The 13370-nt window shown below is 40.7% G+C and overlaps 1 protein-coding gene and 1 long non-coding RNA gene across 2 annotated transcripts; both read right to left on the bottom strand.

Moving 5' to 3' along the window:
* Positions 1-179: 179 nt before the first annotated feature.
* LOC115128954 (uncharacterized) lies at positions 180-3003 on the bottom strand. Its single transcript, XR_003863572.2, has 6 exons — positions 2850-3003; positions 1786-1849; positions 1017-1138; positions 849-899; positions 618-746; positions 180-471 (listed from the first exon to the last, which is right to left on the bottom strand). It is a non-coding gene; the product is annotated as an uncharacterized LOC115128954 (long non-coding RNA).
* A 3093-nt stretch (positions 3004-6096) lies between these two features.
* Positions 6097-13352, bottom strand: LOC115126692 (mitochondrial outer membrane protein SLC25A46). The gene is made up of 8 exons (XM_029656342.2): positions 12903-13352; positions 10064-10106; positions 9819-9876; positions 9531-9608; positions 9279-9379; positions 8665-8721; positions 8355-8412; positions 6097-7472 (listed from the first exon to the last, which is right to left on the bottom strand). The coding sequence occupies exons 1-8, from the start codon at positions 13150-13152 to the stop codon at positions 6897-6899; spliced, it is 1221 nt and encodes a 406-aa protein (XP_029512202.1). The 5' UTR covers positions 13153-13352; the 3' UTR covers positions 6097-6896.
* Positions 13353-13370: the final 18 nt, after the last annotated feature.

The following is a 13370-nucleotide window of genomic DNA, read 5'->3' as shown; positions in this document are numbered from 1 at the left end:
TGTGTCTATTGAGAATAAAATAATGAATTAATCCACCATATTTTGAGTTGTAGCTAAATCAAAATACGGTATTACAGTGTTTATTATCAAACGTTTATTATTTATTGTTTAAATACAGAAATAAGACATCATTAAGCAAACCTGAAATAACCAAATAAAAAATAAGTTGAAATGAAAAATGTAATATCTGAAAATAAGCAATCATATAGAACATAGGTAGATTTAACCGAAGAAGGTTGCATAAGTACTTTTACAGAAAATACTTGATAAACAATTGATTAATATTTTATTTATAAAACAATATCAAACAGATTTTTTGCTGCTGGTTTTAAATGTGGCTATGATTTAAAAAAAATTATCAATCAGGTTTGCAGATACAAAAATTTGCCAGCATTCCAAGAACTTGCATGGAACTTGTGCACGTTTACATGGCCGTTTCGGAATGCCCTTCAGATTCCCACACTCTTCACCCTGTGGAAATCAAACATACAATCAAAGACAATACTAGTTGTACCTTTGATTTCAGAGAAACCCCATGTGATTACTGTCTGTCATAACAATAACAATGACAGACAAATATGGAAAATATGACAGATAAGAATGTTCAAAATACTCACCTTTGCAGAAGATGCCAAACTACATTGTATCTTCCTCAATTCCTCCATATTCATCCGTGTGTAATTAACGCATTTTCCACTGGGCAGTGGGCAGTGAGACCATTTGAAAATGCAATTAGGCAGGATTGTCTGCAGAGTGAAATGAAATGTATAATATGATGGCTTTAAGTCATTGAAAAAAAAAACATTTGGTCTAAGTCAAATCCAACCGATAGGATATTAAGACTTTACCTTGTTATAATGCTTCGGTCTCCAACTTCCACAGTGCGTTTTCCACATTGCCTGCAAATGAAACCACGTAGGTGTTTCAAACCTCATGGAATCTCAGAATGTACAAACCTAATATCAATAAGATAATTAATACACTCAAAGAAACAAACTTTTAGAAATCTGACTTACATCCATGTTATATTTTGGTATGATATCATTTATAGCCTCATCCTGCATTTTTTGGAGACATCCCTTATGCATTGTTGAAATGCTGTCAGCAAGGTACACTGCAAAAGCCAGTGTGACATAACCTGCAAAAAATGAATTCGACACACAGACCAATACCACAATTACAACATGTCAGAAAGAAGCCAGGAAAGCTGTCAAAGTCAACATGTGTTCAATTGAATCAGTTACCAATCAATTGTAAAATTCAGTCATTTACCAATCAGTGCCTTGCTCATCTTTGTGTTAATTTGAGAACTGAACATTTCAGTGATCGGGCATCTTTTATACTCTCTCAAATCCCCTTCATTTTTTACCCATAATGTCCCTCCATAAATGAAAAATGATCACATGAACAAAATAAACTGTGACTCACAGTATGAATCATATAGGCATGTACTTTAAACTAATGGTCAATTCATCTAACATAGAAGAAATCTCAACCCACTCACCACATTCCATAAAATCTGATCTGATCTCAGTTTGAATAACCACTATGTACTCAGATTGAAAAGGGTACACCTCTGATTGACAACACACCAAAGAGTTATCATACAAATTGATCAAAATCAAATAAGATGATTCCACTTTTCTCAAAAATGGAGTTCCCACAACTGTGGCCATTACTGACATTTGAGCTTAGTCAGACCACTTTATCATAATGAAGACATCGGTCTGTGTGTGAGGGTATATTCTGCACTGGGCAGACTAACACATGCAGCCTGAAGCATACCTTACACTTGACCACCAATCTAGCCTCCCCTGGAGAGAGAGCAGCTCTTGTGGTCGCCTGATATCTACAATGAACAAAAATATAAACGCAACATGTAAAGTGTTGGTCCCATGTTTTATGAGCAAATGTTTTTTACATTCCTATTAGTGAGCATTTCTCCTTTGCAAAGATAATCTACCTGACAGGTGTGGCATATCAAGAAGCGGATTAAACAGCATGATCATTAAACAGGTGCACCTTGTGCTGGGGACAATAAAAGGCCACTCTAAAATGTGCCGTTTTGTCACACAACACATTGCCAAAGACGTCTCAAGTTTTGCGGGAGTGTGCAATTGGCATGCTGACTGCTGGAATGTCCACCAGAGCTGTTGCCAGAGAACCGAATGTTAATTTCTCTACCGTACGCCCCATCCAACATAGTTTTAGACAATTTGGCAGTCCTTCCAACCCAGCCTCACAACCGTAGACCAGACCCCGTGTAACCACACCAGCCCCTCCACATCCGGCTTCTTCACCTGCGGGATCGTCTTGAGACCAGCCACTCGGGTAGCTGATGAAACTGTGAGTATTCACAACAGAGGAATTTCTGCACAAACTGTCAGAAACCGTCTCAGTGAAGCTCATCTGCGTGCTCGTCGTCCTCACCAGGGTCTTGACCTGACTGCAGTTTGTCAATGTAACCCACTTCAGTGGGCAAATGCTCAACTTTGATGGCGACTAACACACTGGAGGAGTTTGCTCTTCATGGATAAATCCCGGTTTCAACTGTACCGGGAAGATGGCAGCCATATTGCTGTATGGTATCATGTGGGTGAGCGGTTTGCTGATGTCAATTTGTGAACAGAGTTGACATCATAAACTAGGGAAAATGAGCACAATAGCATTTTATCGATGGCTATTTGAAAGCACAGCGTAACCGCGACGTGATCCTCCTGAGGCCCATTGTAGTGCCATTCATCCACAGCACTCACCTCATGTTTCAGCATAATGCATAGTCGCAAGGATCTGTACACAATTCCTGGAAGCTGAAAATGTCCCAGTTCTTCCGTGCCCTGCATACTCACCAGACGTGTCACCTATTGAGCACATTTGGGATGCTCTGAATCTACGTGTACAACAGCATATTCCAGTTCCTGCCAGAGATGGGACATCATTCCACAGGCCACAATCAACAGCCTGATCAACTCTATGCGAAAGAGATGTGTAGCGCTGCATGAGGCAAATGGTGTTCACACACTAGTGCTCTGGCGGTCCTGATCATTTATCAGCTGGCTCTTGTCATGCAAGACTTTCGGTCTCATAGTAATTGACCAATAATTAACATAAACACATTTAGCATCTCCAATAAATCCAATTTAATAATACATCAATTTAATATATAACAATCCATGATCTATTTTAGATAAGTGCGGCAGGGTAGCCTAGTGGTTAGAGTGTTGGATTAGTAATCGGAAGGTTGAAAGTTCAAATCCCCGAGCTGACAAGGTACAAATCTGTCGTTCTGCCCCTGAACAGGCAGTTAACCCGCTGTTCCTAGGCCATCATTGAAAATAAGAATTTGTTCTTAACTGACTTGCCTAGTAAAATAAAATAATGGAGATAGAAGCTGTTTTTCAGTCTCTCGGTCCCAGCTTTGATGCACCTGTACTGACCTCGCCTTCTGGATGATAGCGGGGTGAACAGGCAGTGGCTCGGGTGGTTGTTGTCCTTGATGATCTTTATGGCCTTCCTGTAACATCGGGTGGTGTAGGTGTCCTGGAGGGCAGGTAGTTTGCCCCCGGTGATGCGTTGTGCAGACCTCACTACCCTCTGGAGAGCCTTACGGTTGTGGGCGGAGCAGTTGCCGTACCAGGCGGTGATACAGCCCGCCAGGATGCTCTCGATTGTACATCTGTAGAAGTTTGTGAGTGCTTTTGGTGACGAGCTGAATTTCTTCAGCCTCCTGAGGTTGAAGAGGCGCTGCTGCGCCTTCTTCACGATGCTGTCTGTGTGGGTGGACCAATTCAGTTTGTCTGTGATGTGTATGCCGAGGAACTTAAAACTTGCTACCCTCTCCACTACTGTTCCATCGATGTGGATAGGGGAGTGTTCCCTCTGCTGTTTCCTGAAGTCCACAATCATCTCCTTAGTTTTGTTGACGTTGAGTGTGAGGTTATTTTCCTGACACCACACTCCGAGGGCCCTCACCTCCTCCCTGTAGGCCGTCTCGTCGTTGTTGGTAATCAAGCCTACCACTGTTGTGTCGTCCGCAAACTTGATGATTGAGTTGGAGGCGTGCGTGGCCACGCAATCGTGGGTGAACAGGGAGTACAGGAGAGGGCTCAGAACGCACCCTTGTGGGGCCCCAGTGTTGGGGATCAGCGGGGTGGAGATGTTGTTGCTTACCCTCACCACCTGGGGGCGGCCCGTCAGGAAGTCCAGTACCCAGTTGTACAGGGCGGGGTCGAGACCCAGGGTCTCGAGCTTGATGACGAGCTTGGAGGGTACTATGGTGTTAAATGCCGAGCTGTAGTCGATGAACAGCATTCTCACATAGCATAGGCTGTAGGCTTGTTCATTTAGCAGACAAGATATGCATATAAGTCCCTTGCCATTATTTGATATTATATGATTTTATAGTAAGAAGAATATAATTAAATTTAGCTGAATAAAAAAAATATATATATTTTTCCCATTCCTGAGTGAGTTACGCTAGATTTAGATTTATTTGGCAACTTTAGTTGTGTTGATTCAAACCTTAGAATGTCTTAGAAATCAATACATAAATAGGCTGCATGATGTGACTATAGGCTATTGATGACTTGAGAAAGTCACAAAAAAAGCTTGCCCCCTGTTCCTTGCCTCAGGCTGCACACACTGTTCTCTCATAAAGTGATCATATTATCACCCATCAGACTATTCTCAATGTAATATTGTCTTTACTAATACTGTGTTAAATTAGTTTTGATTTCGAATGGCCCATTATCAAATAGCGAATGGAAGGCGCTTTCCCGCCTTTTGGGTAGGATACTCTTATTTCACTCCAAGCATCCACCACTGTTTGAGGAGCATGCGGCCTCTTGCTGCGAAAGGTGATACTACGGTCATGACTCATGGCTGCCAGTGTGGCGGTAACACGTCACCGCAATAGCCCCAGTCACACCTGAGACTGGTTTTCTGATCCACCCCTAACTTTATTCTTATTGTATCTGTGACCAACAGATGCATATCTGTATTCCCAGTTGTGAAATCCATAGATTACAGCCTAATGAACTTATTTTAACTGGCTGATTTCCTTATATGAACTGTAACTCAGTAAAATCTTTGAAATTGTTGCATGTTGCATTTATATTTTTGTTCAGTGTAACTGCCCCGGGTACTCCCTTGGTACCTAGAGCAGAATTCTTCATACCTCCCTTATGATGGCTGATACAGTACTTTTTGCCTACCTATGATTTCCACTATAATTATTAGTTGAATTCCAAAAAGCTTTTTATTGGGAATATAATATCTACCTGTGTGTAGAGCTGGCTGGTAGACGAGACTAGTGTGGGTGGATGGAACGTTGTATACAACAATTAAAAGCCCTATACTGAGGTCCAGTACATGTAAATCAGAGACATATACAGTGAGTGTACAAAACCTTAGGAACATCTTCCCAATATTGAGTTGCACCTCCTTTTGCCCTCAGAACAGCCTCACTTCATCGGGGCATGGACTCTACAAGGTGTCGAAAGCGTTCCACAGGGATGCTGGCCCATGCTGACTCAAATTCAAATTCGTCAAGGTGGCTGGATGTCCTTTGGTTGATGGACAATTCTTGATACACACAGGAAACTGTGGAGTGTGGAAAAACCCAGCAGCGTTGCCATTCTTGACCCACTCAAACAGGTGTGCCTGGCACCTACTACCATACCCCGTTCAAAGGCACTTAAATCTGCGATCCTTTTAATGGAAGGTGATGCCAAAGAAAAATGTCCATCCTGGATGGACAATAAAGTCCTATTCTACTCTAGCTTGTGTCTCGCCCATTCACCCTCTGAATGGCACGCATACACAATCCTTGTCTCAAGGCTTAAAAATCATTATTTAACCGGTCTCCTCCCCTTCATCTACACTGACTGAAATTGATTTAATAGGCAAAGTCAGTCTGGTCAGTCTGTCATGGAAAGAGCAGGTGCTCCTAATGTTTTGAACAATTGGTGTATGTCTCCGAGGTAAACTATCTGAATGCTGGTTGGTATCCTACTGCATTTGGAGTCAGCTACTTTATCGCTGTCAGTCCTTGGCATTGGAGAACTCATTGTTCAAATTACACAAACGCACACCAAATATAAGTCAGCCATTTAATTTTAGCAAGGTTCTCAAGCGATCTTATACATTTCCCTACTCTGAAAGTAAAGTCCTTAAACACTTAGAGGCAGTTCAATCATTTAAAATCCCTGAACTCAATCATCCATCTGCACATATTATACATTATCTGCTCATGTTCCTAGTCTCGTACTAAATATCTTTAAATTGTTCCTAAATTTACAATGTACTGTACTCTGTGGATGCCAAAATGTGAACAACTTGATACATACCTACACACACAACATTATCACTCCTAAAGCAAAGAATAATTTAAAGACATTCTGTACATACATTTCTGGCACAATCCATTATCTGCTAGTGCTAACACAAACCCAAAAACCAACAGATTGTCACATTCATACAAAGCAGAAAAGCGCAAAGAAAGCGTGTGTCAACATGATTTGCAGAAAAGACTACTGACTGATACTTCACATAAATGATGGCAGGATGAGTTTGTTTGACAGATAGAAGGAAATATACACTTAACTTCCATGACTATTTGGGGATATTTGTTGATGCCATACGTTATAGAACATATCAAGTGCTTTGTGACACAGTGGAAGTGGTGACAATTACGTGAGGAACACCACTTGAAATGTGCTTCTGGACAGAAAAAAAACAAGTCATCTTTTGGTATTTTCCTTTTTTCCTCCATTTTTTTTAGGACAACATCCTCTGCAGTGAGCACAACCCTGACTCACATGAGAAAAAAAAACAGGTTTCAAAGGGGGGAACCACCACCCCAAAAAACATTTAGGAATATATTCCATTGTTTTGCTTTAAGCATTTTTCAGCAAGGTGGAATAGATCACCTTGGTGATCTGCAGCACGGCGGCGTGTAGCGAGTACTGCACCACGATGGAGCCGAAGCCTTTGTAGAATCCCAGGGCTCCCTCCTCTCGCCGGATCACATTCACACAGTCCCTGATACCCTCATACTGCGTGTTGATGGGCAGGACCTCAAAGCCCAGGTCCGTGTTGTCTATGATGGTGCGCGTGCCCTGGATGTGGAGCCTGTGCATCACCGTCTCCAGCGGATAGAGGAGGACGTCGGCACACAGACTGGCCACGAAACTGGCCATGAGTTCAGGGAAGTAGGCGTCCAGCATGGTCTGGACGGTCTCCGAGCCGTCCACGGGCTGTTTGGCCGGGCTCCTCCGGCGCAGGAGGAAGAGCACTAGCTTCTGCACGGTGGAGCTCACCACATAGTGGAGGACCCCGTGGAGCACGGTGGGGAGCATGAGGCCCCACAGGGGCAGCAGGCGCTTGCTGTGGGGGATGCCCATGCCCATGACCCGGCCCACACCCTCCTTCACACAGTCCAGGATGCCAGGGTTGTCCCGGATGATCTCACTCTGGGGACACACAACAAGGGACAGCATTGGTATGGTATGGCAGAATAGTTAAGAACAGCCTGAAATTATATTTGCTTGTGTGTTTGGATTGGAATGACCAGATCTGCAAAGGAATCGTAAAATGTACTGATTCTTTGATACTGACAAAGGTGGAGTTTCCCAAAAACATAAAGATCATATTTATCTTTGGTAAAAGAACGATCTTCACACAGTGGTAGGAAATTACCCAATTGTCACACTTGAGTAAGAGTATAGATACCTTAATAGAAAGTAACTCAAGTAAAAGTGAAAGTCACCCAGTAAAATACTACTTGAGTAAGTCTAAAAGTATTTGTTTTAAAATATACTTAAGTATCAAAAGTAAAAGTATAAATCATTTCAAATTCCTTATGTTAAGCAAATCAGACGGCACCACTTTCTTGTTTTTAAAATGTACCGATATCCAGGGGACACTCATACATAATTTACAAACAAAGCATTTGTGTTTAGTGAGTCCGCCAGATCAGAGGCAATAGGGATGACCAGGGATGTTCTCTTGATAAGTGCAAGAATTGGGCCATTTTCCTGTCCTGCTATGCATTTTGGGAGTAAGGGAAAATGTATGGAGTAAAAAGTACATTATTTTCTTTAGTAAACATAGAAGTCAAATTTGTCAAAAATATAAATAATAAAGTAAAGATACCACACAAAAAACTACATAAGCAGTACTTTAAAGTATTTTAATTTAAGTACTTTACACCACTGTCTTCACGCTCACGATTATCTTTATGTTTTAGGGAAAGTCAGTTAGAAAGTGGAGGGGAGTTATAGATGCGATACCGATGGCCAAAATACAACCGACCACAAACGGATCATCATTCATATAAGTATGGACTCACTGACCTGCACAGTTTCAATGAGACTAGCTGAGTAAAATGGCATGGCAACCACATAGGTCAAACTGTAAGAAAGAGAGATACACAATGACTGTTCAAAAGATTCTACCGAAATAAAGATATTATCAACACCATCTGATACCAGCATTTACTAAGGGTAAAGTCCCTTCAATTACACTGCACCGTTTTGAGAAATATATCCATTGGCAATCAATAGTTATGCAACTGAATCCCCACTTTCACCAAACATACTTTGTCACTACTTTTTACAGTATGAAAACCATCCATTATAAAACAAAGCAAATAAATTGTATTACCCTTTCAGAACCAAATGCCCAATAACTTGCTTGGGGTTCCATTTGTGGGAGAGTTCCCTGAGGAAACAAACATAGTCAGACCTCTATCCATGGTACCAGTTCATATTTGTTTATTGCATATGTTCAAATAACGAGATTCAACAGGATTGTGACTTTTAAGAATTTAAAAAGATTGGTTGAAACTAGTTTTTGTGTTGCTTGAACAGTTACTGTTGAAGTATGTGCGATAGTTTTGTATTATGTTTTGTGTCCCCCCCCCCCCCTTAGTGGTCTTTGATTTTGGTACTGGGACGTCTTGCTCATCTCACTGGAAACCTTGGAAGCTGATATATATGGCCCCTCTGAGTAGAATCGGCCACTTCAGCATGTTCTGGTAGAGGCTACATTACAACGTGAATGCAAGTTTGACACTTAACGGCATCTAAAATGACTCGCAGTAGATGTGCTCGATTTTTATCAACAGCATTAAAAAAACATTTTAAAAATGTGCTCATTGAAGTCTTGTCAAAGCTAATCCATAAGGAATATGATATGGTGGGCGATCAGGCGATGACTAAGGACAATATTTGTTCAGACCCGTTAGCTAGGTTTCTTCTCTAAAATATAATCCATACCGTGGTAGTGGAGTACATTCACTAATGATGCCTTCTGTGCCCAATGTGACTCCTTGTACCACAAAGGTGCTGCCCATTCCTTTCCATAAGGCCTTAGGACCCTGCGAGCAGAGAAATCACAACAATATACCGGCATAAAAACAAAATGCCAGCCCCGAATTCACATTTTCAATATCCTTTGAACGTTTTCTTGCGATACACTGTCTGTTAGGACTAATTGTGAATGTTGGGATCATGAAAAACATTTATTACCTGACTCTTGGTGACATTATACATCACACTAACAGCAGTCAATGGGGACAGATGGTAGCACCTGGCATGATAATTGACCTGGAAGCCACAAAAAAAAAAAACAGAATTAGGAATAATGAACATTTAATATTACTACTTACTTCATTCATACTTACTTCATGCGCACTGGAGAATTCTAATGGACAACTGTGATATACCCAGGAAGATTGATATATTGTATGGTAGAAAAGTCTAAAGACTACAACTGAGGTGGAACACATACAGTATCTAACCTGACCGTATGCTTACCTGGCACTGACGACGGAACACAATGCAAGGGTGAGCCAGGACATTTTCAGTAAAGAGACTGGAAGAAGAAGTCATTGTGTGAATAAATGAATATTACACTTCTACTGTATATGGAATGTTCAATGATGTAAATATATTTTCGTAGAAACGTTTTTTCTCTTTCTTATGAATTCAATGTTGGATTATAGTCATCTCTTGACATTACTGGTGAACTACTGCCGTGGATAGGCCAAACACTGAATTACCTTGCAAGCCCGATACCAAATCCAGCAAATCTGTTCAACTGCTCTGAAAGAGAAAGAACAAATACATGTGAATATCAAACAGCAACATTTAATCGCAAACCTTATTTATTGCTCTATTTTAATAAGTCATAGTCACTCAAGTGACTATAGTCACTTAATAAGTAATAGTTTCTTATAACTATTTTGAGCGTCACAGATTGAGTAGTGTAGCAGCAGACTATTTGAATTGTGTTTGTTGTTTACAAACCGAGTATCTGGCACACGTATTAGTCAGATGTGGGCAATTCCACAGTATGGGAATTGCGCTGAGACTCCGAATTTTTCACTTGAAATCAATGTCAAACAAAAAACATTTACACTGAACATTTTTCAAAAACACATTTACTGGAAGAACTGCGCAGATGCAAAATTTGGTAACAGAATTTTGGAAAAATCTCCCTCAGTTTTCGCACCGCATTCCCCAAAAAATATTAAATATCCACTCAGAATGATGATTCAAAAGATGTCTGCAGAAAGAATGGGGTGTCAGCGATGACATATCTGATCTTAGAGAAGCTGTCGTTGAAGAATATTCTCTGGGTTCTATTGGATAAATAACTATCCAACCATGTGCTAGCAGGTTATTTTCCATTTTTTTTAACCAATCATGTGTCATCTGGGTCAGTGCAGTACAAATTGAGTGCACTTCTCTATACGCATGCTGAAAGTCAGCAGTTAACTTGTTCTCTGAAAAATAGCATTGTATTTGGTTAAACACAATTCTCTCCATCAGTTTACTAAGAACAGGCAGCAAATTGATTGGGTGGCTGTTAGAGCCAGCAAAGGGTGCTTTACAATTTTTAGGCAGCGGAATTACTTTAGCTTCCGTCTACATCTGTGGACACACAAACTACTTTAGGCTTTGGTTAAAGATATAGCAAATAATGGTGGCAATACAGTCTGCTACCATTCCAATCAAGGTTGAGAATACCTGGTGGCTTATCATTATTGATAAATACCCTTAATGAGATTGAAATGTATACACTGCAGTAAAAGTGCAGTCAACTGTAGTATTTTGAACACAGTAATTGCAGAATAACTGCAGTTACACTGCAAAATGACTGAAGTAAAAAAAAAAGTGTTATTTTGGACGCAGTATTTGCAGCATACTGCAATTAGACTGAACTCTAACTGCATTGTACTGCAGTTATAATGCACTCTGACAGCAATCTTATAAGGGATAACAATAGTTTTTCCAACTCTCCTACACGAACTAGATCAAATTCTAAACAGGCAATTCTTCACTTTCATTATTAGATCTTTTATACGAAGATATAATGGTTCACTGTTGTTTCCCTTGAGTTTTTCCACTTTACTAGTGAAATGGTTCATTGAAATGATTGGCAATATTGAAAGGTTTTGTTATAAATGAACCATCAACTTCAATGAACGATGGAGATGAACTGTACTGTGCTGTCCAAATTTGTGAACATAGACGTCTTTACGGATCGGACCAAATCTGAACCAGTCATGGACGTCTATTTTTGGGCCAAATGAAGGCTGGTCCAGACGTCTGTGGACGTTGAAAACAAGGCTGGACAAGGCAGACTGACCAAATCTCAAGTACTTTTAAATGTGGGTGAGGATGCTGGTTACAGTAAATGGAAAGAGAGGGGGCTCATGAATAGGTCTCATTAAGAGCCGGGGGAAGTTACATTAATTGGAGAGAGAAAGAGATAGAGGAAGAGGGAGGGGTTGTCTAGACTTTTCACACTATTGCTTTGACCACCAGACGACAGAAAAAGAAAACAGTTATGAGCTGAACATAACAGAATGCCAGTGGAAGGGAAGACAGTAGCAGCAAACCAACTGTGGTTTGTGACTACTATGATTTCCCAATGTAGCCAATTCAATAGTAGAAATTCCATTAACGATTTTTCTGAAATTCTGTTACCAAAATTGATATTAGTAAAAACACTATAACTAATTGAAAGGTCTACCTTCACTTGTTAACTCTATGGGATGGAAAATGGTTGAAAAATGTATGTATGCCTTACTTTTCTCAACAATAAAAATATTAGCTTTCATCTGACATGCTCCTATGAAGTTCATATGTTGGTGCTCATGGGCCGTTTTACATGGAAATTACCATTGTTAAAGACACCCACAATATACTCCATCCTGAGCTGTGTCAACAATATGCCATTAGCTGGAGTGTAAGCCTAATTGACATCAATCAATGTTCACAAATCCACAACTAACCTAAAAAGGTACAAATAACCAGAAAAGTGACTTTATAATATACGAATGACACGCATTTAAATTTCTGTTGCACTCTACAGATGCTCCAGTAAGGCCATGTTGCCTACTTGAGAACTGCACCTTGGTCTACTCTAGCCTCCCTCTCTCTTGGTCTTGTCTGACAACATAAATGGCTGTCAGCCATCTTTCTCTGGACTTGGTTGGACACTAACGGCCCAATTGTACATGCAATAAAGAACAATGCCTCAGCCATAAAACTGTTATATATATATATATATATAATAACATTATAGGCCTAGTTTGTGCTCTGTACTTCAATTTTTTTGTACTTCAATGTCACTGAATCCCTATATTGCACACATATCAGCTGTGACTGGTAAATTATTGTAAATATCGATTTCAAGGCGAAGAAGCAAAACGTCTTCTACTGACACGGACTCTGCTAACATTTAAAAGCTAACTTTAGCTAGACAGCTGAAATGTGTGAATGCTTTCACTTTCGAAGCACTCATGACCCAGTGATGATACTGTGTCGTTGTCGTTGCTGTTAATGAAAAGGGCCAGCATTGCTGGAATGATCATGATGTCGATCCCTTACCGGATGGAGGAGCCGTGGGCAGGGTATCTTGAGCACCAGGCGCTGCAGGGGCCGCCTCAAATGGGGGCGTGCGGTCATCAAAATGCAAATTTCGGCTACCTGGAATATCTGGCGGTGTTGTTACCCAATTCTGTAGGTCAACACTAGAGGAATTATTAAATGACCTTCCACTGTAACCCCCACTGAAAGCCGTATCCTCCCTACCCCTGTAACCTAAGCCATCGAAATTGTCCGGACGCCGAGAAGTCATGCTGCCTGAGAGCTAAATAGGAGTGACAGCTCCCTAGTATCACGATTGGTCAAATGTGTGTAACTATATCGCTCTCAAAATCTACGAGGAACACATTAAATATAAAACTTAACCACTGTATAACATCAATTTCACCCGCTAGCAAGCTAGCCACTCTAAATGACGTCGTTAGATAGCTAGCGATATAGCTAGCAAAACAACGCGAATGAACTGTCAAC

This window comes from Oncorhynchus nerka, linkage group LG4, assembly GCF_034236695.1.
Source record: "Oncorhynchus nerka isolate Pitt River linkage group LG4, Oner_Uvic_2.0, whole genome shotgun sequence".
Classification (NCBI taxonomy): domain Eukaryota; kingdom Metazoa; phylum Chordata; class Actinopteri; order Salmoniformes; family Salmonidae; genus Oncorhynchus; species Oncorhynchus nerka.
Note: the sequence above shows the minus strand (reverse complement) of the source record. Positions and strands in the feature narration are given on the sequence as shown.